The sequence below is a fragment of the Herpailurus yagouaroundi genome, unplaced genomic scaffold (genome assembly GCF_014898765.1).
Source record: "Herpailurus yagouaroundi ecotype Mexico unplaced genomic scaffold, PumYag 201, whole genome shotgun sequence".
NCBI lineage: Eukaryota > Metazoa > Chordata > Mammalia > Carnivora > Felidae > Herpailurus > Herpailurus yagouaroundi.
The window spans coordinates 5,717,481-5,742,189 of record NW_024412432.1 but is presented as its reverse complement, the minus strand read 5'-3'; the positions used below and the strand labels follow the sequence as shown (position 1 = coordinate 5,742,189).

Below are 24,709 nucleotides of genomic sequence, written 5' to 3'. Positions count from 1 at the left end.
TGTCTGAAATGCAACTCGAGCTTGAAAAATGTCTAGACTCTTTCAACATACGTAGCCATTGGGAACATGGTAAAACAACAAGAAATGGTTTAGGTTCAGATGGGAATTTCTTTCTTTTAAAGCTTGTCAATGAGCAGACAGACATTTGAAGGGAAGTCTCTTTACCCTATGATTCCCCAGCCTGGGAAGAGAAAGTTATTTTTACTCCCAGTTCCCTTCATGGAATGTGAAAGAGAAAATCTGATTGTTCTTTCCTCAAATGCTGCTGAATTATCCAACTGGTTTTAAGTATGAACCACAGCGGTAATTCCGTGGTGGAATATGATAAGCAGAGTTAATTATAACTGTTTAATGAGGCAGGTCCCAATTTTCAGTAGATCATGACCCTTCATACATTAAAGAAGAGAGACAGTTCACATTTTTATTCAACTGACATTTGGCGAATACACTTCCAACAAGTTTTGGAAACACTGCACTGATTCTGAAATGGATTTTGTCCCGTTCGTAAAATGCTGCTAGTGAAACAAACAACAACAACGTTGTTCTTGTCATTTACTAGCTCCCTGATGTCAGTTTCAGTTTATTACAGAAACTCTCAGTAAAAAATATCATTGGATTTCTTTGAAGGTTGCTAAATTAGTAAAAAACAAACAAACAAACAAACAAAAAAGAACAAAAAAACCCAAAACACTGGCTTTCACCATCAGCTATGAAATTCAGATGTTAATCTCCTTGCCACTTACTGCTGTCCTTGGGCAATGCTAACAATGGTACTGATAATCCCATTTTGCTGAGCAGTTGCTAGTTTGAGCCATGTGAAAGTGTCATTCTCAGACAGTGGTTAAATACAGGCATATTCCTATGGTTCAGACTAATCCACGTGCTAAGGCATCACATTAGGAGATTTGTAGATGTTGTCTCATTTGATTCTTTCAGCATAGCTTTAAAGAAGACATAATTATAACCGTTTACAGATGAGAACATCTGGCCTTACCCAGGGTTAAGAAAGTTGCTCAAGGTCACAAATGAGTAAGGTGGAGATTTAAAGTCTGTGCTGCCTTTGACCTCAGTGTTCCGTAGCCTCCCTGTAAAATAGATGTATATTATATAACTCCCCTGAGCCTCCATTTCCTCTTCTGGAAACAGGGAGAGCAGAAACATCATGGGGAAGCTTCCCATGGTAGCCATCATGTCATGCACACTTAATAGTGTGTAACAATTGTCACCATGTGCACACCACCATCAGTGTCTAACACTTTGGTCACTCAAGTGTGTGAACAGAATGTGCACAGTGAGACAATGAAGTCAGGCAGCTGGTGTGTGTGTGTGGGGGGGGGGGGGGTGTGGTTGCCGAGAGGTCTCTTCTCTATTGACAGTCACTCTTTGCACAAACAATAGTGGTTTGAGCCTGATACTTACGCATGCGTTTCACCCACTTTGCTATTTTCAAAACGAAGGAGAAACTGGGTGAAGATACCCTATCGAGAACAGAGGTGTCTGTGACAAATTAGCTTAATTGAAAACAACTAAAAAAAAAAAAATCCCCAGTTTAGGGGCAGGGGGGGATCAAATTAGCCATGGAGAATCTAAGTGGAGGATTTTATTGATTGCCGTAGGCATGACCTAAATTGCAGAGTGTGAGTCAGAATGAAAATACTACTATTTCTGCGGTACTAATTGAGCGTCAGCATGTCTCCTATGGTGAAGTTGGGGACTGTGAGTGTGGCCACGAGAAACCCTCTCCCAGCTGTGTCCCACAGACGCTGTGCTGCCTCAGGCACGTTTGCCTGCCCTGGGCATTAGTTTCCTCACAAACACGGGTGATAATTTTATGAAATAGGGTTTAGAATTTCTTTCCCAGAAGGCATTTGATGGACAGCATATATAAGTTCATTCTGTATTTTGAAATACTTTAATGGGAAGGAATTTCTGTCTTGTTCTATTTCAGAGGGAGGGAAGAACCACTAGCCCTCCAGACATGAACATGAGAATAGGGGTCAGTGAAGCTGTGGGCCAAATCTGGTTTTGTTAATAAAGTTTTATTGGAACACAGTCATGTTCATTTGTTTGACACTGTCCATGGCTGCTCTCCTGATAAAACATCGGAGTTGAGAGTGGTTGTTCTGGGGGGAGACCAGGTAGATGGCATGTAGATGGGAATCTTGACCACCTGGTCCTTTACTGAAAGACTATGCTGGCCCCTGCTGTGGAACATGAGGAGGTTCCAGACAAACCTGTTGGCTCCACGCAAATGCACACTACCTTCTTTTCGTGTCCAGTGATGCCAATGCAGTAGGGAGGCTTGGGAGTCCTAGGTGTTGACACGTGTTCTCTGTCAGAGGTCAGACAATGTCAACGCGTAGGAATGCTTTAGTCTTTTGGCAGTAGATGAGCCACATGTTTCGAGAGAAAGAGTAAGAGAGACATTGTATCTGTGAAAATACCAAATTACAGGAAAAGAGATTGCGGAGAAGTTGTCTAGAAATGAGAATGAGGCATCACCTGAAAATGGGGGCATCCAAGGGGCTCCTGGGTGGCGCAGTCGGTTGAGCGTCCGACTTCAGCCGGGTCGCGATCTCACGGTCCGTGAGTTCGAGCCCCGCGTCAGGCTCTGGGCTGACGGCTCGGAGCCTGGAGCCTGTTTCCAATTCTGTGTCTCCCTCTCTCCCTGCCCCTCCCCCGTTCATGCTCTGTCTCTCTCTGTCCCAAAAATAAATCAAAAACGTTGAAAAAAAAAAAAAAAAGAAAATGGGGGCATCCTCAAACATTGCCGTTGGTGCCTTTGTTTATGGGAAGGGGCAAAGGCCAATGATGGCTCTTTAACTTCCTCTTGGAGAGAGAGTAAACAGGTCAAAAAGGCGATTCGGATTGGCGAACAAAATTACACAGCAAAAATAAATGACAACACCCCCCACACACAAGAAACCCCAACAAAACAATGCAGTACTCTTTGAGGCTGGACATAGCTGTGTTTTACTGGCCCTTGGAGATTGGACAAGCTATTTATCTTCCTCATTTTCTCACTTCTGATATAAGGATAAGACACGCTTTAAATTTGCTAATGTATACAAAATGCCTTACACAACCAGACATGAGAAGATGTGAGTTACTCTCCTGTCTTCCCTCTTTCACACGTTGCAATTCTGGCAATGGCAAGTATCACCCAAGGAGGGGAGAAGTTCTGGGATATCAAGAGACTTGGGAGGTCTTGGAGGAAGGTTGAATATAGTGGTAAGTGGGCTGGATTCCTTTTCTCCATGTCTGGGTCTGAAACAGACATCTCCCCTTTATTGGGCATGTCTCCACCTCGCTGTGTTTGGTGACAGGCAGAGTCTCGGGATGTGGGTAGACAGAAGGACATTCTCGCGATGTCTGTGTTCCAGAAAAATATTAAAACTCCTCCCTAGTCTCACATGTGTGGCCTTTGTTTTCCTCTTAGCATTGTCATTTCAGGTCAACTGAGCAAGTGTAGGGATCTGCCCTCCCCCAACAGGATCTATGGGACGGGGTCACCGGGATTGGGGGTTGCCTGCCTCTTAGCAAACTTCTGTTGGCATCTGCCTGGCCTTTGGTCTTGGGTGTTGACCTCCACTTGTGTGTCTCCACTGCTGACATTCTCGGGCCTGCTGTGGCCCTCAGCATCAAGTCCACACAGGTTGTTCTCTGTCTCCCTTTTTTCAACAGTCTTCATGCCCAGTGATAACCTTGGTCATTTCTGTGCCCTTTTTGGGCTCACAGGAACTTGCGGGTGTTCTTGCTCAGTGCCCTGGACTCTTGAGAAACCCAGAGGGCCCTGTGAGGCCATTTTGCATGTGGGCACAGGTCAAGCCAGGTGCCATCCCACAGCTCTCTGAGAAGAGGGGACATATGTGATGCAGCTTCTTCCTGGAGGCCCCCCAATTCTCAAGTCCTCAGATGTCTGCGGGATTCTCTTGGTTCTCCCTAACCCTGGGGTTCGGCCTCAAGGTTGTTCAGCCACGGTGCCTCCTCCTCATGTCTGACTCCCTGAGTTATATACTCACATGGCATCTCTTCTCTGCTTGGTTCTCTTCTGGAACCCCAGAGTCTCTTTAGCTCCTTGCTCATGCAACTGAATGCCCCTTCCCTCCCTTGAGGTCACTTCCGTGACCCTTTTATAAAGGCACGGGAAAGGCTTGGCTGCTTGTCCACAGCTCTCTGGGTCCACAGGTGTGGCCGTCCTGGGGGCATTTCTGCACTGGCCATTGCAGAGCATCAGGTGCCACCCAAATGCCACAGTGGCACTTGAAAGCTGGTTCCTTTTCTTTGGTAGTAGGTAAGACTCTTTAGAGCCTTCAACCTCTCCCTCTCCTTCTTCCTCTCTGCTGCCCTCAGAATAACAGAAATAAGCCCGAAGCCTCCTTCTGTCAGTTGTGAGTCATTTAGGATTGCATCGACTACAATACTTAACCAACCAAAATAATCACTTCAACAGAAGTTTGTTTCACACAGCAGGAATTCTGGGTCCAAGGCTTATGGTGGCTTTGTAATGCCCGCAGGGCTACTCTGGCTCTTTCCACCTTGCCTTGCTCCTGTCTTTAGCAACTAGGCCTCCTCCTCATGTTCCTGACTCTGTGGTCTCAAGATGGCTGCATTTTCTCCAGATGTCACATCTGTACTCCCAGTAGGTAGAAGGAAGAGGGCAATGAAGTTTTCTTCCAACGAGGTTCTGAGTTTTAATTCAAGAAGAAAGGACCCCACTTGCCCTGGACTTCTAGCTGTGACTCAGTGGCAAGAATTATGCCCACCCTTAGGTTCAAGGGATACTGGGAAATCATGTATACTGACTTTCCTCCCTCAAAGATAGTGGAAAGAAAAGGAAAAGGGGTTTGTGAATAGATTTTGAATACACAACCCACAAAGTCTACTAATAGAGTTAGGTGTTTCGAAGATGGTATGAATATATGATGTCATAGGATTACAATTTATCCAGCTTTTCTGGAAGTTAAAAACTCTTGTTGACTCAGATAATTAATTTACTGGGGAATTGGTTTGGTGGAGTATTTGGGAATCTTCTCTGAACAAAGGAATTCCCAAATCAATTACTAGGGGAAACAAGATGGCGGGTGGGGGGCTGTGTAACAATCCTATTTCATCATCTTAGAGAACAAACTTTCTAATTCCTTTAGAAGAAAGCTCATGAAAACAGTTGATGAATTATATAATTTAAATTTCTTCTTTTCTTTTGGGTAAGGCTGAATTAGCCCCTACTTGCCCAAACATGCTGGAAATGTTTTATTGGCTTAATTTTGACTCCTAGATGTATATGAAAGTAGTAAAAGTGTATTTCTTTAAACATATTTCATAATTTAGAGCTTTCATAAATTCATTCTGGCTTTTCTTTCTAGTATACAATAACCTATCTTCTATTGCATGTCGATCATATCCTCGTAAGAATACTCAAACAGATATGAATATTCCTTTTAAGGAAGTAGCTTAAAGTGTGAAAACGCAAAGAAGATAGGTAAAAACTGCATCAGGCAGGTGGATGCATTAATCAGAGGTCAGCAAACTACAGCCCCAGTGTAACCTGCTTTCTGTTCTTATAAATAAAGTTTTATTGGAACACATCCAGTTCATTCTTTAAGTATGACTGCTTTTGTGTTATAGTGGCAGAGTGAGTAGTTGTGATAGAGACCGTATGGTCTGAAAAGTTGAAAATATTTAAAGTTTAGCTCTTCACAGAAAACATTTGCCAGCCCCTGTAGAATCCGTCATAGGTGATTCCATGCTAGCTGAACTCAGGGACCGGGTTCCACCCCCCCCCCCCCCCCCCCCGCTCCCTTGTGGAAATCAAGTTAGTGTTGTTCAGGTAAAACTAAAATAAAATAAAGTAAAAGATGTGGATAATTTAGCAGATGTGAACTCACAATTTCCAGATCAGAGCCATTAGGATGTCTATTTTCCTATCAAAAACAACTGGTTCCATTTCTGTCTTTGGCTTCCGCCTGTCATGGGAGAGGTTCTCACCATGTTGATGTTCGTTCCAGCTCTGAGTCTGTAGCCCACACATTAACGGGGGCCTTGAGTTTCCCCTTTGCTGTCTCTGTGCCATTGAGTGAGCTACTCAGGCTCTCAGAAACTTCTCTTCCTTGTTTCTCAGTGAGAGGGGGAGATTAACTGGGGCATGGGCCAGAGTTAGGGTCTTTGAGTTTCCTTTCTTCACCAAAGTTGTCAGATTCAATGATGAGAAAGATCACCTCTTATCAGAACAAGAGGAATCTATTCACAGTCTCAGCTCTGAATTGTCTTTTCCATTTGGTGCATGCGTGGACCAGTGTGTCCAACAAATTAGACCTGTACATTAAACATTTACAGCTCTTTTTGAACATAAAGCAGGAGCTATTTCAAAGCTCATGAGAGCTGAGAGCTGGCATCTGCAGATAATGGAAATAGCTGATGTTTATTGAACATGTGTCATGTGCTGGACCCTCTTCCAAACACTTTAGATGGAATAGCGTATTTACTCTGAACAGAAGCCTCGAATTAAGTACTATCATAAGCTCCATTTCACAGATGAGGACACTGAGGCAGCTTGCCCAATATCACACAGTCACGGCACGTTCTAGCACCAGAGCCCACAGTGTCGACTGCTCTTCTGTTCCACCTCCCGGTGGGTATGACCATTCTCCAGCTACACTGCAATTTAAGGGGAAGAAAGGTACTAGAGAGATACGTTGTGGTTCCTAGAAATTATGGAGACCTTTGAAAATTAATACAAGACTTTTTTCATTACCCCAAACCTACTCTGTGCCACCAAGATCATCCCCAGAGGCTCTTTTGCTCAGCCTCTTCTCCTAAGTCAGATAAAAAAAAAAAAAAAAAATGTAGGACAACAGTTGAGAAAATACAGGTTGGAAACTGGGTCATTTTTGTGAAATCATCCCTCTCTGCCAGTACCAATTTTGAATTCTTTCTCAGAATTAAAAAACAAACAAGCAAACAAACCATGTGGAACAATCTGTGGCAGATGGTTGTTTCGGCTCTAGGTGAGTTTTGTCATTATACTCTGGGACAGAAAACTATTGCTTTGGAAAATCATCTGTTATTTCAGTGAACTGCCAGCGAGGAACTATGGTAGCTGAGATGGCTTGGGGTGGGTTTTTTTTTTTTTTCTTTCTTTTCCCTAGAGATTAGTACATACACATTCTCCATTGGAATCCTGTCGAATTTTCGCTGCCATGACACTGAGGATAAAAGAGAACTCTAGCAGTTCATTGGTGTGGGAGAGGTGAGATGGAATTAAGTTTGAAGCAGAAGTTAGCCCTCTTCTCCAGGTTTGTCTTCCCCTGGAAAATACAGCAATAAACAGCTAAACCATGGTGTTCATTACCAGCACAAGTCCCTAATTAATTTATTTTATGTTAATTAAGTTTATAATTATATAGTAAAACATTTACTTTCTCCCTCAAGAAATTGAATCTTCTGAAGGGGCTTTGTGACTGTAATTTAGGTGCAATTAGCCAGTTAAATTTAGTTAGGGTTTGGTTCATTCGCCTGCTGCCGAAAGATGCTAGATAGGAGGAAATGGGCAATGTCTCGGAAGCAACTCTGGGTCTAGAGGATGTGTGACAGCATGCTCGTCCCTGGCCTCTGGGCAGCTAGTGTGGGTGTCTAGGACAATCAAGATGTGGTTTCCTAATTATCATCTCTGTACATTCCTCAGTTGTGGAACTGTGGATTTCTATAGCTATGGATGGAGGTAAAACATTTCTTTGGGGTTCTGGAATTGGAACGGACGCTATGGAATGGTTCTCAGACATTTTCTGCCATGGTTGTGAACTCCCTGGCGCTGGCCAGCATTCTGACTCAGAGTGGTATCACCAGGCACGGCCGCCATTTTGGCCTCGAAAGACATCTTGCCTGCTGGGAAGGGAGTGATCCGGCACATGACTTCCTGTGGCTCTGACATTCGTGGTCCAGCATCCCCAGGGCTTCTCACTGAGAGGTGGCCACTATTCCAGGCATGCAAAGATGGAATTTTTGAGAAAAGTTGCCTTCTGTGAGATTTTACATCCCAGCTCCTAACAAAGAGTCTTATTTAGGCCTATCATTGAAAATACAGTTGAAGGTAATAATTTGCAGTGGTCACTGGAGCTTGTGTGCAGGATTAGAGCTCACTGCTCAGGCCTGTGAATAGAAATGTGGAAAGCATGAAGGCAGAGTTATTCTAGTGTGTAGTAGGAGAGCATCCCAGAAAACACCCCAGTGGTTGTGGTAACAAGGGTTCATCTATTTGAAAGTCCCTTGGTGTTTGAAGCATTTATTTCGTGGTGGATAACAGAAGTCCTTGCTTTGGAAAGGAAGCTGAAGAAGTTTCTGTTCTAAAGTGCCAAGCTGGATGACACTAAGCTGCATTCAGCTAAGCTGAATTTTTTAAAATTTTTATTTATTTGTGTTTTGAGGGAGAGAGAGCCAGCAAGTGTGAGCACATGGGTGGGGAGGGGCAGAGGGAAAGAGAGAGAGGAGCTTAAGCAGACTCCGTGCTCAGTGCAGAGCCTGACATGGGGCTCGATCCTACGAGCCTGGGATCTTGACCTGAGCCGAAATTAAGAGTCCGACACTCAACCGACTGAGTCACCTGCTCACCTCACACGAGACAATTTTTTTTTTAATTTTTTTTTTCAACGTTTATTTATTTTTGGGACAGAGAGAGTCAGAGCATGAATGGGGGAGGGGCAGAGAGAGAGGGAGACACAGAATCGGAAACAGGCTCCAGGCTCTGAGCCATCAGCCCAGAGCCTGACACGGGGCTCGAACTCACGGACCGCGAGATCGTGACCTGGCTGAAGTCGGACGCTTAACCGACTGCGCCACCCAGGCGCCCTACACGAGACAATTTTTAAAAGACATTTGGTGTCATGTCATCATGATGGGAAGTGGTTTATTTCTTTGTGATTTATTAGTAAATGAAACATTTACTTAAGTCAAAACCACATGACTACTTAACCCCCTTCTTCCTAAATGTTTTCATCTGTAAAATAGAAGCACTAACCTCCTTTTCACTTCACAATAAGCAAATGATAGCCCCCTTCCCAAAAGAAGTATGTGAAATATGACTTATATATACTTGGAAAGGTATATGGAGACTAGATTTTTACAAATAGTCATATTTCTCTTCCTTAACATTATTTAAAAAAATTTTTTAAGTTTATTTATTTTGAGAAAGACAGAGACAGCACGAATGGGGGAAGGGCAGCTAGCGAGGGAAAGAGAGAATCTCAAGCAGGCTCTGCACTGCCAGCATAGAGCCTGATGTGGGACTCGAACCCACGATGCCATGAGATCATGACCTGAGCCAAAACCGAGAGTCAGACGTTAGCTGACTGAGCCAGCCAGGCACGCCATCTTCCTTACATTATTTAATAATATTTTAAGAAATGGTGTATCTTCATTTATGGTTGGGACTTAGATTTAATGTTCTTTGCCCCCCAAACCAAAAAGAAACAAAAAACAAACCACAGCAACACAGATGGTGGGGGCGGGGGGATTACTTGCAATCAATAAAGTACAACTTCGGTTGGGTTTGTAAAGGGAAAACATCATGTTCAAATCCAGAACATTTTGGATTAGAAGTCTTAAGAGACTCCTGAACATATTTTTGGTAAATAATACATGTTTGATAAAACATAGAATCACCTGTAATGAGAGGGGTCATTCCAACTTAAATTTTTTTAAGTCAGTAGGCTAGTTTGGAAGTGCTAAGGCTTGGCACTTTGTCTAAATGTTAAGAGTCATAATTTGAGCAAGTGCCCTGAGTTGAGGATCTCGTATATGGGCATGGACAGTATTAGGTTCTCCTATTCTATTCAGCACAATATGTTGGATTTATTTCATCTGTGTCTTAGCGTTGGGTAACTGCAATTCAGAGAGGTCCACTGACATGGCAAGGGTTGCACAGCTTGGGAGGGGCAGGAGTGGGATCCACACCCAGGTCTGTCTGGCTTCAGGCTGCTTCTTGATGATGAGCCAGCCAGTTCTCTTTCAGGCTCCGCCGTGGAAATGGATCTATTAGCACACAATTGCCAAAGAAGATAAACATGTGGGGGTCACCGTACTTATAAAAATTCTAGCTCCAGGGGTCGCGGGAAGTAAAGGTCTAGTGTCTTGTCTATGTAAACGGTGGATGATAAATGGCCGTAAATATGAATAAAGAAAAAGCACCATTTTATAATCCAGGCATACCTGCTGTGCACGGGTCATTGTACTGTGTCCTTTCATCCATGTGACATTTAAAATTTTTTTCCTGCTTTCCTGTAAGGTGGTGCATCTCTCCATCACGTGTTTGAACACCTCACGCATTTATGTAGATGGCGATTTCTGTTTTAAACTAAGAATGTGTGCAGGGTTACGCGGTAAATAGCCTTTCCCTTTTAATCACTTTGACTTAGCAGAGAACTTCCTGGAAGTTTTGGAAAGCATTTCTGAAAATAATGTCAGATGTTTGGGTACAGTAAATTTTCATTAAAAAGAAAAACAACCACCAGAATACATTGTTTTCCCAGTGTCTTAGTTCTGGTTGATTCTTGGCATGGTTGCTATAATTCTTAACCAAGCTGTTATATTTAGTATGCCATATATGCCATGCATGCTTTATTTAAAAAAGAAAATAAACTGTGAAATCTGGTGTGTGTAAAAATGCACTCTCTTTAAAACCCAGAGTTCTCTCCGTGTGGAAATTGTACCCGAACCAAAGGATGCGGAAGGGACTTGGAGGAGAAAGAATCTTGCTCGTCTTTCAGGAAGGGGTGTTGCCAGGTAGAACCACTGAGGTTGGCTCATGGCCAGCTGCCGTAAGATGCTGCCGAGGTGTTAGTAAGGATGGTGAGCTTGGGTGGCATGACAGCATGGACTTGTTCCAAAATGAGCTCTTTGAGTAAAGAAAAAGTGTCACTAGCAGCAGAGGCTTCTGGAACATGGGGTTAACTTACGTCAAGTCAGGAGCTCTGCTGGCTGCCTCAGTCTGAATGCATCCAAGGCTGTGTCTTAAGGATTGACTTTGCACTTCTCCAGCTTCTTACTGAGAATACACTTTCCATTTTACTGAGGGCTTTCGAGATGGGTTACCTGCGACTTACAAGAGGCGTGCAGGGCCACTGACCGTGGCACCAGATCCTGAGGGGTCCGCCTGATGAGGAAGCATTTTTGGACTGTGAATCCTTTTCTCGGTGGTGTAAATGGTCTGGTACTCTTTGAATATTTGTTTTTTAGTATTTATTTATTTTGGAGACAGAGAGAGACTGAGTGCGAGCAGGGAAGGGGCAGAGAGAGAGGGAGACACAGAATCTGAAACAGGCTCCAGGCTCTGAGCTGTCAGCACAGAAGAGCCTGACGCGGGGCTCAAACCCCCGAACCATGAGATCGTGAACTGAGCCGAAGTCGGATGCTTAACCGACTGAGCCACCCAGGAGCCCCCTGGCTGGTACTCTTTCAGACTGATGAACGGTTCCAGGATATTCCCTTATAACCCTTGCTAGGGTGAGGGCTAACCTTTGGGGTTAGAGTTGGATACGCTTTTGCAGGGTCCAATCTGGGATTTTAAGTTGAGTTTCACAGAGAAGTGTCAAGTAACGTCCCAGGTAGTCTGGCCAAGGGCAGGATGGCTCTTCTTTCCAACCCAAAACTCCCCCTCTTGGAAAAGAGACATGTGTTAGGTCTTGTTCTAGCAAGGTTACTTTGAGATGATGGAAGTCATTCTGCTAATGTTGCTTTGGGGAAAAGGCACCAGAGAAAAAGGGCATGTCTGGGTGAAGGACCTCCTTCCTGCCCCATGATGTGTTTGTCTGAGTTTGGGCACATCCACTTCTCTGGATAAAAGGCTGAGGCCACATAAATATCTGTCAAGCTTCCTGTGTGTGGGAAGCAGATCCGTGACCTGGGAGCAGGACCCTGGGCAGTGGGAGGTAATGTCATTGCGTGGGGGCAGGGGACAGCGAGGAGGAAGTGATGTAGCAGCAACACAGGGGAGAGGAAACCATCGCGGGGCTGGGGAGTGACCCCATGAGCCAGACTCCTTGAAAAGCAAGAGTTGTATTCTCAGAACGTGGACCTGGCGGCTTCACCTCGTCTGTGCCAGATCCTAGGAAGGCAGCCTACCTTCAGAGAAGTCCATCACCAGACAGAACAAAGTCTTGCTCTTTTTCCTGCTCTGGGGCAGATTTGGGTAACTCATATTTTTGTAGTCAGTTCACAGAGATGATCAGTCCCACCTATCTTTGTTTTGCATTCTGGAATACTTGGCGGTTAGGGGAGGTTTCACTATCATGGGCCCTTAGCTCATTTAAATGGAGATGAGATTTACAAGGTACCTCTGTTCAAGAGAAGACAATTTGTTTGATCCTCTCTCTGCTTAATTGGAACCATTAGTGGATCTGACCTCCAGACTTTGCAACCATAGGCAGAGACGATGCACACAGAAGCCCCCGTCCCCCACTGCTGCTTTCTTCAAGCATCCTGACCGTGAGCCATCTTCAAAGTTTGTTTCTGAAGTAGTGCTTGGAGGGCCCAATGAAAAAAATGGTGCTCCAGGACAGATTTAATGTTTACTGACTCTCTTCCTTTGTGGATCAGCTTAAACTTGGACCTGGACTCCGAATCCTCTTCTGTGGCTTTAGGATATCTCTTGCCACTCTCCAGTAATTACGGTCACCCCCTTACACGCTTGAGGTCTCCCACATGCGTTGACAACAACTACTGTTTCTTGAACTCCTTCTCCTCTTTCTGCCCTTCTCCCTTGCATCCCTGGCTTTCTTCTTCGGCACCACCATCATCATCGTCAGGCAGGCGATGGCCAACCCACGGCGCTTTGTTTCCTCTTGCTGGTTTTATGCCTAATTTACTTTTCTAGAAGTGTATACCTGGTCGGTGTGCCGTGGTTTAAAGCCACACTTCAGCTGAGCCAGGCAACTCCCACTGTGTATGTGTGATGTTGCAGGTTTGACGTTGTTATAGGTTAACTGAGTAATAGTTTTTATGCCGTTTGTCTTTTATTTGGGTGTGGCAGGTTCTAGTGCTCTGGCTTTTTGTGCACTGGGAAGAATCACTGGCTACAGTATTTTGGCAAAAACAAATCTAGACACAAGCCTCGATTGGCAGCTGTGAGTGCATGGCCTTCTGGAATGAAATTTATAATGCCATCCCTATGTGTCCTGAATGTTTGAGTCACTGGCAAGGCTCTCTGGTCTCAGAATTGTGGAACAGTGTCTTTAAGAAGATGTCCCTTCATGTAACAAAGAGCTACCCTATGGATTTTGCATTGTATACATACTGAAGTAAGGCAGAAGGCTAGACACGCCCCGCAGGAGAACAATAGATTGATTTGGGTGTCTCAGTGTGGTTGTAGTGAAAGCCTTCATCTCAGTGCCCCTGAAACCACAAACTCCCATCTTTTTTTTTTTCTACTCCACTTGTAGAATTTTTAAGAGACGCCACAGATGGAGCATGGCATCAGTGTGTGGACGTGCTCCCCATCCTGTGTGAAGTCCCTGACGTGGTAGTAGTTGAACCCTTGGACACTTGTCATCCGGCCCTGCCGATCAGACCACGTCCTCCTTAGAATCATTAAATTTTAATTGTGCAATAGCTTTGGCTTTCCTTACACGTTCGAGCTTTGCCAAGAACTTTGTGTTTCCTGCTTCGGTTTTCAGCTAAATTATGTAAAGTCAAACCAGAACTTTAAAAAGCTTTGCTGACCATCCTCAGCCATTTAATTTTAGTTGTTCTTCTTTAGCTAACAAATGACAACAGTTGTCTTTGTCCAACGCCCACAGTGGTTTTGATCATCACAAGAATTTGAATAAACTAAGTCTGGCACCTTTTCCCCAGGAGCTTAAAATGCTTCAGGAGGTACTCACTGGGTGACTGCGTTTCTCACTGTAACCTTCAATATGCTTGTGAGCAAATACGTGATTTTATGCAGGAAGCTTTGAAGTGATTTGCTTAACCCAGTTACCAATGAGAAACAGTAGTTCTTACCTTGTTTTGTACACTCTCCTCTCCTCCATTTTGGTTCTGTTACCGAGTACATCAAAGGTCTTCAGTAGAACTCGAAGTTTAGACATCACTATTCTGAATCCCAAAATTGTGTTCAGCCCTTGGTATTGCGCAAGGCGTTGTTGGCACAGAAGGTGGATAGACATTCTCTCTTTGCCCTCGTGTGGCCTGCACTCTGGGATACAGGAAAGTAGACAGAAAAGGGCTACAAGTTTAAAAAGATACAAAAGAAGGCCATGTGAATGAATGGAATAGAATATCCTAGAGGTTAAGAAGCTGGTCAACTAAACACTCGCAGAAGTGGCTTGGACCTTGCATGGACCTTTAAGCCTGGTCAAGACTTCAACAAGAAGAGCATGCTTGGTAGAACAGGATCTTAGGGCAAGAGGTGGCATGTGGACAAAATACATCCTTGGGAAGGGAAAGGGGTGTCCGAAGGATGATGAAGCAACTTCCGGAATGAGCATGGAGAAGAAAGCACCAAGACGGGGCTGACATGTTGGGAAATTTCCACTACAGGTGCAGAGGATGCCATTTTAAAAGAGAGACCAATGGCCCAGAGATTCTGAGTTTAGATTTTGACTGTTTGATTCTATTTTTGGGTGACCTTGGACACATCACATTGGCCATGAGAGTTGAGTGAGTCACCTATAAAATAAAAAAAGGCAAATGGCAAGGGACAGTTGGTGCAACCACAAACAGATATTAAATGCTCCACAAATGTCAAATTAGGATGATCGGCATTTAAGCCCCGGTGCTGAAATGAAGCAGGATTGCACCAAGCCCAAGTCTACCCTTATGACGAAAAGCTGGGGCGCCTGGGTGGCTCAGTCGGTTGGGCGGCCGACTTCGGCTCAGGTCACGATCTCACACTCCGTGAGTTCGAGCCCCGCGTCGGGCTCTGTGCTGACAGCTCAGAGCCTGGAGCCTGTTTCAGATTCTGTGTCTCCCTCTCTCTGACCCTCCCCCATTCATGCTCTGTCTCTCTCTGTCTCAAAAATAAATAAACGTTAAAAAAAAAATTTTTTTTTAAAAAGAAAAGCTGTTTGCACCCACTGTTTTCAAGGCACCCAGTGTTATGAGAACATAGGAGTTTATTCTTTGATTTTACCCAGTAGACATTTTCCAGAAGGCTCAGGAGGCATTTGCTTTGCTCTCCGATGAAGGGGGGGTCGCTACCCTGGCACCCTGGCCACCATACGGTCTCCAAAGTGGCATCATGCCATGCGGATGCCCAAGTTGGCAGTTCCCTACTTGAATTTTCCAAATGAGATAAGATTTGCTTTTTTAGACAAACAGCTGCATCTTTCTTTCATTCCCTCTGCTTCCTTTCCACTCAGCAGTTTTCCTTTTTGCTCCAGATAAATTGCTGCTAATTTAAATGGGCTGCAGATCCTTGCCATTTTATGGCTGATTGCTTCTGAGTTATAGGAGGGAAATGTGTGCGCGTTTGAATGTAAATAAATCTAAATGGATCGGAAGCCAGTGGTAAAGAAAGCACAGTGCTTCGCTGACCTTCAGCTCCCCACCCCAGTCCATCCCTTTGAAGAGGTCAAAGAAATCAGCAAATAGCAGAGGCTGACTTTTAGGGCACATCCGGGGTTTTTTCTCTGCTTTCAACTTTACACCACATTACTGACAGCACCTGCTTTATCCTTGTTCTTATTTAGATCAGCCAGTGCAAGCAGCGGCAGCAAAGTTTCTCTGAAGTTTTTTTGATAAAGGAGCTGTTCTCACGATAACTACCATGCACCATCGGAATGCTGCAAATCCTTCAGAATGTCACATTGTCAAAATATCTATATTTCAGGCTCAGAAGCTAGACAGCTCGTTTGGCTGCTAAACCCGCAAGATGTTCAGCCATTTGTTGTGGTCTAAAAACTTTCCCCTTCACTAAGAGAAAATAATTATCTATTGTTTTATATCATTTTGTGGCCCCTTTCTTAGGTTTCTTGGAACATGAGTGGGCAGAAGTCTTGAGATCCTGGTGGGTAAATTGGGGAGCTGATTGAATTTTACTATCAAGCCCTTAGAAATAGGAAGCACTGGATACATTTCCTTATAAAAGAGTCAAGTCTTTAAATCAAACTGGTTTTTCAATATATGGTGGCGTATCTTTAGTGTATCAACAGTGTGTGAAGATCAAGTGTATCCGAGAGGAGGCGGACTTGCCTTCCTTGAGGTGGGGGTGGGGAGAGGTAGTAACAGTTTGAATATAGACCTGCACATGGCTTATCATTGCGACAGACTGGCTTTTCCTTACACGGAAGACACTGCCTGTGTTATTCTGGTGGCTTTATTCCCTTCATTGCATGGGGAAGTGTGGAGCTGAGGTATGGTTCTGTGAGAAGGACACATCATGAAAGGCAAAGCAGAAGGACATTGAGGAGGGACACATGGCATCAGTTTAAATAGGGGCAAATCCACTTGCAGCCTGAATGAATGACAGTCCAAAAGAGCTTGCATCTAGCAAAGCACATTGTTTCCCAACTGTAATAAAGAGCTTGACTGTGTCTGGGGGAAGGAACATGGCAAATAGAAGCAAAGGCCCCTCGGTGGCTCAGTGGGTTGAGTGTCCAGTTTGGGCTCAGGTCATGATCTCGCGGTTCATGGTTCATGAGTTTGAGTCCCTGATCAGGCTTGTTGCTGTCAGCACAGAGCCGCTTCAGATCCTCTGTCCCCCTCTCTCTGCCCCTCCCCCGCGGGTGCTCTCCCCCCCCAAAATAAATATATATATTAAAAAAAAACAGAAGCAAAGGAAGAGTGGTGTGGGTCCTGCTGTAAACTCTTGGACATGGGTAAACTCTTAAGAGTTCCTATTCCATGAACCCATTGGAAATAATAATAATAATAACAGTTTAATCTATTCTGTTATTATTATTATTATTATTATTATTTGAAAGTCAAAAGCTTTTCAAAACCGAATGTACAGAGAAAGTAGTATGTTGAATCAACAAACCTTTTGGTTTGGGGATTATGTCTTCTATTTGTATCACCAAGTTCCTTCTGTTTTTATTGGCAAACTTGATATCCTAATATTAATCCTATTGTTTTAGCGGGAAGGAATTTGAGACCCACCCTCTTCGAAGGGGAAGGTGTTTGGTTAATTTGGTGCACTTGTCCTGTGTGCATTACAGTGCACTCTTAAACTAGTGTGGCTCACGTTTGCCTGGAGGCTGAACTTATGGAAGGAGACTAGAGTCCGAAATGAAGGCATCCTAATCAGCACTACCATGGGCTTCCTAAATTCTCAGTGCTTTGTGAGTGATTAAATCCATAAACGATGTTTGGCGTCTGCACTGAGAGCTTTTCCTGAGACTTGGAAGGGCAGGAGAGAGAAGCGCCATGGAAATTAAGCTCTGTAGACTCTTTTAGGGTTGTTGTAAATGATGATGCAGATTGGTGGCGGTAATTACAGCTCTGGAGGCAGATGACACCAGCACTTGGCAGATCAGACACCAGGGTGAGGAAGATCCAGAGTCTGGAGGGTTGGGTTTAGAAGTGCCTTCCAAAGCTGAACTTGAAAACGTCTTGGGGGTTTCTACAGTACCATCATCTATTTTGCCACTTAGGGATCTGATGAAGATTCGTGCAGATTACACACAGAATTGTATGTAATGAATCTCCCCTGTTCTTGCTGGGTGTTCCTAGTCAAGTAGGAGGGATCTTGTCCTCTCTGCAGTGACACAATACAGTGGCTGCAGAATCAGAGCTTCTGGGTTGGAGTCTGTTTTCCATCACACACTTGTTGGGCCTCAAGCAAGCTGCTTTGCTCCCAGGGCCTCAGTTTTCTCATCAGTAAAGTGAAGGTGTTAATAGAACCCACCTCATAGGGTTATCATGAACTTAAAAGGGCTAATGTGGACAAAGAACTCAGAAGAACACCTGATACCAAGCAGATTAGCTGTTATTTATTGTGCAAGCTATTTACTCATTCTTTTTTCATCTGTGGGGCAATTAAGTATTTGAGGTCAAGGAACTCCATTTTCTTTATTTTTGTATCATCTTCTGTGGTGTCTACTATTTGGTCAGTGCTCAATAAATGTTTGCAAGATTAATTATTATATATTATATATTTTATATATAATATATGATATACATACTATATGTCTTATATATGCAATATATATACACATGTAATATACCACATGTTGTATGGTGTATATCATATGCTATATAATAGATATTCCATCTATCTATGTCTGCGTGTCATGTATATGGTATGATCTATTGAATTTAGGCAATTAATTAATTTTTTATATTAAGATTCCTGAAAAAGAATATAAACCTTTGTGTGGCCCAGTACTTCACACTAAAACTAGCCAGTTCTTTGATCTGGTGGCTGAGTAATTAAACAAGATATTTTGGAAATAATTTGGAGAAAGTAACTGGGGAAAGAAAATCAGGATTTGGGTAGATATTTGTTGTTGAGTTTTATTTTTTTCCCCTATACATTAAAATTCTCCAGGGGTCATCTATATTGTACACAGATTTCTCCTCCTTAAATTAAGATGTTAACATCTTACACCATTGTGGGTGGGAACTGTGTGCAGAAATCTTTTGCATATCTTTCCTGTGTTTTCTGTAAGTTTAAAACTAAGTGGCTTGATAATGAGATGCACACTTTCTCCCAATTTCTGTTCTGTTATCATATGTTACTTTATGTTTTAAAGCATATTCCATGTTGTGTCTTGATTTTGATTATTTATTATGTTCTTTTAAAAGTGATTATACTCGTATGTTAATTTTCATTGACTTTTGTTTTGAGCATGACTTATGTTTTATTTTGTGTTTCTTTTAGGTTTTGTTTTGTTTCATAAGATCCCACTGGATGGGTAGCTGAAATAAAGGAAAAGACAGAGAAGGGGGCGGTTGGTGCTTGTTGGTTGATGCTGCCTTGTAAGCTGGACTCTTGGGACGGGCATTGGCTTCTCCCGGGAGGTGCCGTGTAGCTGGGGTTTTCTGGTAGACGTGCGTGGTGTTTGCAGGAGGTACCACACGAAGCCTACAGATGTTGTGAGCTGTGTTTGGGGAGCACCATTGCAGAGGCAGCTCACAGGCAGCTAAGCAAACACTCAAGAAAACATCTTAAATTCGTGCTTCTCTTTTGTTCTTACAATTGTTCAAATACAAAACTGAAATGGAATTCCATTGGATCATGCATCTCTTCTGAAAGGTGTGCTGGTTTGACCATACCGGAAATGTATTGATTTTTCTTGTTTCTGTTGATTAAAGGTGAACTGCAAAGTTAAAAACAAAAAAATCTAAATTTAGGGACAGGTATAAGAACACACTAAACAGCCTAATCTCCATCTAACACGTAGGTTAGCATCGTTTTCTGTTGACGTTTCATGAGAACTGAATTCAGAAAGTTTCACTTTTCCGTCTACAGCGCAGTGACTAAAAGAGTTGAGGGCATCGCTGTGGGGACCTGGTGACCCCACTGAGAGGTTCTTCCCTTCACTGGCAATAAAAGTCCAGAGTCATGCAATCAACGCTAATGATTTTTGTAAAGTTTATTAGCAGGCAGAAAAAAAAATAAAAAGCAGCTCTGCGGTAGGGGGCTATAGATTTAGGTTAGGCATAGTCAGTTTCAGGATAACTGAAAGAGTGAAATAGACACATATGGTGCGTATGTCCTTTTATTCGCCCCCTGCGATCCACCTGCTTTTTAGAAGTTTCCTAGTGAGAAGGCCGCAGTATCTCATGCTGTTCCCATGACAGAACTACAGCTTTTCTACTCTGAAAAGGTCTGCGGGCAGAATGGCTGGCCTGCTGGGAGCAGGAGACCATATTCTAAGAAGGATAGTCCCCTACTACATCCTACACTACTGCTGGTTTTCATGGGCAGGAAGGCTCTTCCTGACCCCAGCAGCACAGAGGTAATGAGAATGTGGTTTATCATGTCCAGCCTCGTTGCTGAGAGGGTAGCCTTGGAGATACAGAATCCTGCGCCCCAGCCTTAGTCCTAGCACGGACACCTGTGTCACTCATCTGGCCATTGCAGTGACCTTTGGTCCGTATCTGCCAGGTAGCATCCCTGTCCTGCGGCCAACTTTGGCTGCCCTTGCCCCATCTCACCTCACAACTTTTCTTCTTAGGGGGACTCGGGAGCCAGGCCTGGACCATTTTGCTTAAAAATACAATCAGCTCTGACTGTTAAGGCATGCTTATAGATGCCATGGCTGGATTGGAAACTTATTGACGTTTGACAAAACAAAATCTTTTTTTTGGAAATAGTTACTCAAGTTTTGCAGTTCAGCTTTAAGGATTTATAGATTTTTAACTAGTCCAACATGTTTGGAAACACTGTTTTGCATCCTGTGTAACCAAGGCGTTAATCTTAATAAACCAGGATCCATTTAGGCACCAACTGATATAAAAAGATGATCCATGATGAATATTTTATACTGTTATCTTTTACATTAGCCACTAAATATGTTATTGCTTGCTACAGACATTTCACAGAGTCCTATGGATTACAGCATTTAACCATGCCTGAAAGAGGGGCAGTTTCTTCAAAACATACACAGGCTGCTTGTTCTCAAAAGTTTTCTTTCCAAAGACACATCTGAGCGGGAGAGCAGCTGGCCTTTGGTGGGGGTAGGGGGACCTGAATAGTCTCTGAATTCCCATTTTCTTGCTCGCTGCTGAATGACAGTTCCTGTCACTACTTAGATTTTGATCTTTCCCAAAGTTGTTGATTTGCAAAAAGGCCAGCTAATTGCAGAAATCACGAACCCTGCAAGAAAAAGGAAACTCACACTGAGAGTCGAGCAGTACACCAAGCATTCTTAAATATCGGCCATTCGGTGCAAGTTTTATTTATTTATTTTTTCAAAAAACCTTCTCTATTTGATTCTGTGGAACCAGAAAAAGGCAATGAATTGTTTAAGGACTATTTTGTGCACTGCCCAGACTGAAAGGGAAAAAAGAAAAGAATATTTGTCCTCAAAAGCTAGAAGATTTCCAGGGTAGATTTTTGTTTTAAAATGTAGAGAAGTGGACAGATAAGGCAATTTAATATATCAAAGAGCAGTTGACATCTCCTAGGGAACGATGAAAACAGCAGGCTATTAGAAAATTGTTTCATATGGTTCTTGTGTTCCTGGTTTTCATTTTTCTTTAATCCCCGAAGACTACAGCCAGTGACATACCTTCTCATTTCTATACTCTAGACCAACCCTCTTTCATCCTTTGCTTTTTTATGTCTCCTACAAGAAATCTTTTTACAGCTTCCTAATGACACATATCATGTATTTTTTCAGCATTAGAAAAGGACAAGAGGCATTTTTGTTGAAATCGAGTCTGTTGCCTCCCGCCCCCACAAGGGCCTGGCGTTTCAGCGCCAGGCAGGTACCCTTCGTAAAGGGCACGTGCTGGGTGAGCAGACACCCATCCCTGCAGAGAGGCGGCGGTCACCCAGCCTCAGCCGACTCCTGCTGACCGGGGAATGTGGCCCCAGGCTCCCCAGTCTTCTGATTCTTTAAGGGAAACTTGAAGTCTGTATTTTTTTTTTTTTTATGTGAAATGTCCCTATTTTTAAAAAGTTGGCTCAGTTATTTTTAAAACATTATGTAGGCCAACAAAACAACTGTGGGCTGCCCGTTTGTTACTTTTGTCTTAAAGCGACATCATTGTTCTCTCACTGTTTCCTACTACCTTTCCTTTGCAAACATACTCCTTGGCATCGCCACTGAGAGCGTTCCCATCATTGAGGTTAGCACCCCAGTGATCCCCGGCATGTCACTTACCTGTGGGGCTCTCCTGCCACCTCCACCAGCTAGGGCCTTGGCTCTGTAACCCTGCCTGGGACTCTCTTACGGCACTGTTTTTCCCTCCATCCCAATCGGCCCCGCCTCTGCGTGGCCAGAGACAACCTAGCAAGCCCTTCCTCCTGTTTTATCTGACATCACCTACTGTCACCAGTGTGACAGTCCATGTCACCAGTGTGACTCCATGTCGCCTGGCCCACTTGGGGGTAATTGGGTTCAGGTGGGAAAGTACACAGCCCCGTTCATGGGCCCTTAACGTACCCGTGTGGCCATTGGTAAACGGAAAACAGGTGTGCCACCTCAAGAGGTGTGGCTCAGGGCCCGTACTTTGAATGGCGTCCCCCTGGGAGCCTGTAAGGCAGCTGGGACAGACTAAGAAACTACTCCCACTGGCATCCCTGATGACCCTGGTTTGAGGCCAAGGAAGGTGAATTTCCTCAGAGGAAAAAATGAATCCCCACATACTTCAGAGACCATCGATTCTGGGGTTTTCACTCCTGGTCTTCCAGTCCAGACCCATTTCATTTTTGACCCATTGAGTGTCTTTCCAAAAGTAGGGGGCACGGACGAGAAGGACACAGTCCCAGCTCCACCCCGAATCTCAGAGCACCTTGGGGGTTGGCCTGAAGGTCACACAGAGTGGTTAGGGCTCCGGGTTATGCCTCCCGCAGAGCAGAGGCCATGTTTACCAGTCTGAGGAGCCAACGGCTCAAGGCCAACAGGCAGGAAGTCAGCTCAGGGCCCCGTGCGAGGGCGAGCGTGAGGGAGGCGCATCTGCTTTGTCTCTCCTTTGTCTGGTCTGGTGATCTGCTTAAAACCCCTGACTTCGCTGTCCCTCTAGCAATCCAAACTGACTCCATGACAGGAGGGCTTGGTTTTATCTGCTTTCTTGGTTGCTTCGCACACGCTTTTTATGTTCATTGCAAAATGGGAACAAACACGAACGGGGCCTGAAGTAACTTCTCTCGTGCCACCGCGGAGCGGGATGAGGCACTCTTGCACTGTTAGGCTTTCTGCCTAGAACTTCTCCCTGGTTTTCGTCCATTCCCCTCACCTGGCAGTAGATGTTCATTTTGTCTTGCATTGCCCAGACCAGGTGCAGAGGCGGGGCGGGGGGGGGCACTGGAAAGACCCCTCTGTGTCATGCAAGGCCTTCACCGGGCGGCTGCATCGGGCCACATGGGCTGTGCCCTTCCTATCAGGCCAGGGTCAGTGAGGCCCCCTGGGCCCCTGCAGACTGGACTCCAAGGAAACCGGAACGGAGGCCACCGTTTGATTAAGTGTATCTGCCGTGCTCACACACCTACGGTGCCCACCGGCCACGTCAGATCTACTCAAGGGCCCCTGGGAGGGCTAAGGACTCTCCCGGACAGGGCAAGAATATCACTTTCTGTGGGGTGCTGCCAGACGGAATTAAGCAAACAGAACTCCCAACCCAGAGAGTGACACGAAAACAGTTGTCACAGAAGGCGGCTTTCCACTCCAGTTGGCCCATTTCCTCGTTTCGGTCGTCAGGGACAAGGGACCCTCCCGGCCATCTGATTCTGACAGGGAGATCACTGTGGGTTTAATTCAGGCTAATGCTGCAGTGGGGCCTTGGGATGGTCATTAGCGGACACCCAAGATGGGTTGCTACTGGCTGTGTCTGAATCCTTAGTTTTCACGGAAAAAAAAAAATGCAGGAAAAGGAGAAGAGCGGAGATTTTCGCCCCCTTTATTTTAAGACAGTCTATTTATGAATGGAACATAATCAAATATAAAAGAGCAAGATTCCGTTCAGGATGTATAGGTATACCAAAGCGTCACGTTGTATATCCTTTAAATACCTTACAATTTCACTTGTTAATTATACCCCAATACGGTTAAAAGGAAAATAAAAGGGAAAAATAACAAGACATTCCAGAGAAAGAAAAATCCTCGGGTTTCATTCACTTCCTGTTCACATCCACTTGCTGTATTGCTGTAATCCATAGGCAGTCTGTGAATCATCAGCATGCCCCGTTTTTCCCCATAATGTTCCAGGTTTTAAAGTCATTTTTTCACGTTTCCTGTAAATAATGGATAATCGTTTTTATTTTATTTTTAAGTGCTGTTTTAACAATGTGGATAGACCATAAATGTACTTGCTGAATTCATTCATTTTTTTTTAACAAGCCAATAAAGTTTTATAATTCATCTCCATGTGTCTTGCATTCTGTGTAGGGCCTTACATACCTCTCCCTTCCTCAAACACATACCGTCACCCTGTGTGGCATTGGCAACGTTCAAGGCTAAAGGTGTCCGAAGAAAGAGTGTGAGAAACGTCACTCAGAGTTTTGGGGGAGTCCCAGACCCACTATATAGATTCTGGAATACATCTCCTGTTCCTCAAAAGGGACTTTTAAAATTCCCATCAATGTGAATTATACATTTACTGTGTACTGATTCTTACATTGGATATGTTTTCATTGGCTAAGAGGCAATCCTCGAAAACAAACAAACAAAGTTCAAGGGAATGAAAGAAGGAAAAAAACAACCTACATTCTGTGGGAAAGCCCTTTGGTATTTTAAGAACTTGGAATGGCCCAGGTCCCAGCAAGGGGGCACACTCAGTGCTCTGTCCCTCCATTCTCGGTGACTTTGTAGCCAGATGAATACGATGGCTTGTGCCTTCATAGAGGCAACAGAGAGGAAGCCAAGTGCACAGAGAGGTATAACGCCATCCAACCACAGCTGTGAGCATGGTGGCCACAGCTCATGGTCCTCTTGCCTCCATCTCCCGGATCGTCTCTTTTTCACGTTTCCCTTTTAGGATAGGACCAAAAGGGAAGGTCTGTAGGACCCCAGCTCGGATTCGTTTGAGTCTGCTTTCACCTTCTGGTGACCTTTAATGGGTTTTGCTCTGCACTGAAGACTTGGGGACTGGAAAAACCGGTCCAGTGTGA

At 44.3% G+C, this 24,709-nt stretch overlaps 1 protein-coding gene across 5 annotated transcripts in view; it reads left to right on the top strand.

The window, feature by feature from the left end:
• NTRK2 (neurotrophic receptor tyrosine kinase 2) overlaps positions 1–24,709 on the top strand; it is a 337,422-nt gene that overhangs the window by 114,402 nt on the left and 198,311 nt on the right. The window contains exon 15 of one of the 5 annotated variants that reach the window (XM_040450289.1): positions 18,812–23,960. The exons of the other annotated variants lie outside the window; for them this stretch is intronic. Coding sequence (XP_040306223.1) covers positions 18,812–18,849 — 38 coding nt within the window. The 3' untranslated portion in view covers positions 18,850–23,960. Of the gene's footprint in view, positions 1–18,811; positions 23,961–24,709 lie in introns of those variants that run through there. 5 annotated transcript variants of the gene reach the window in all.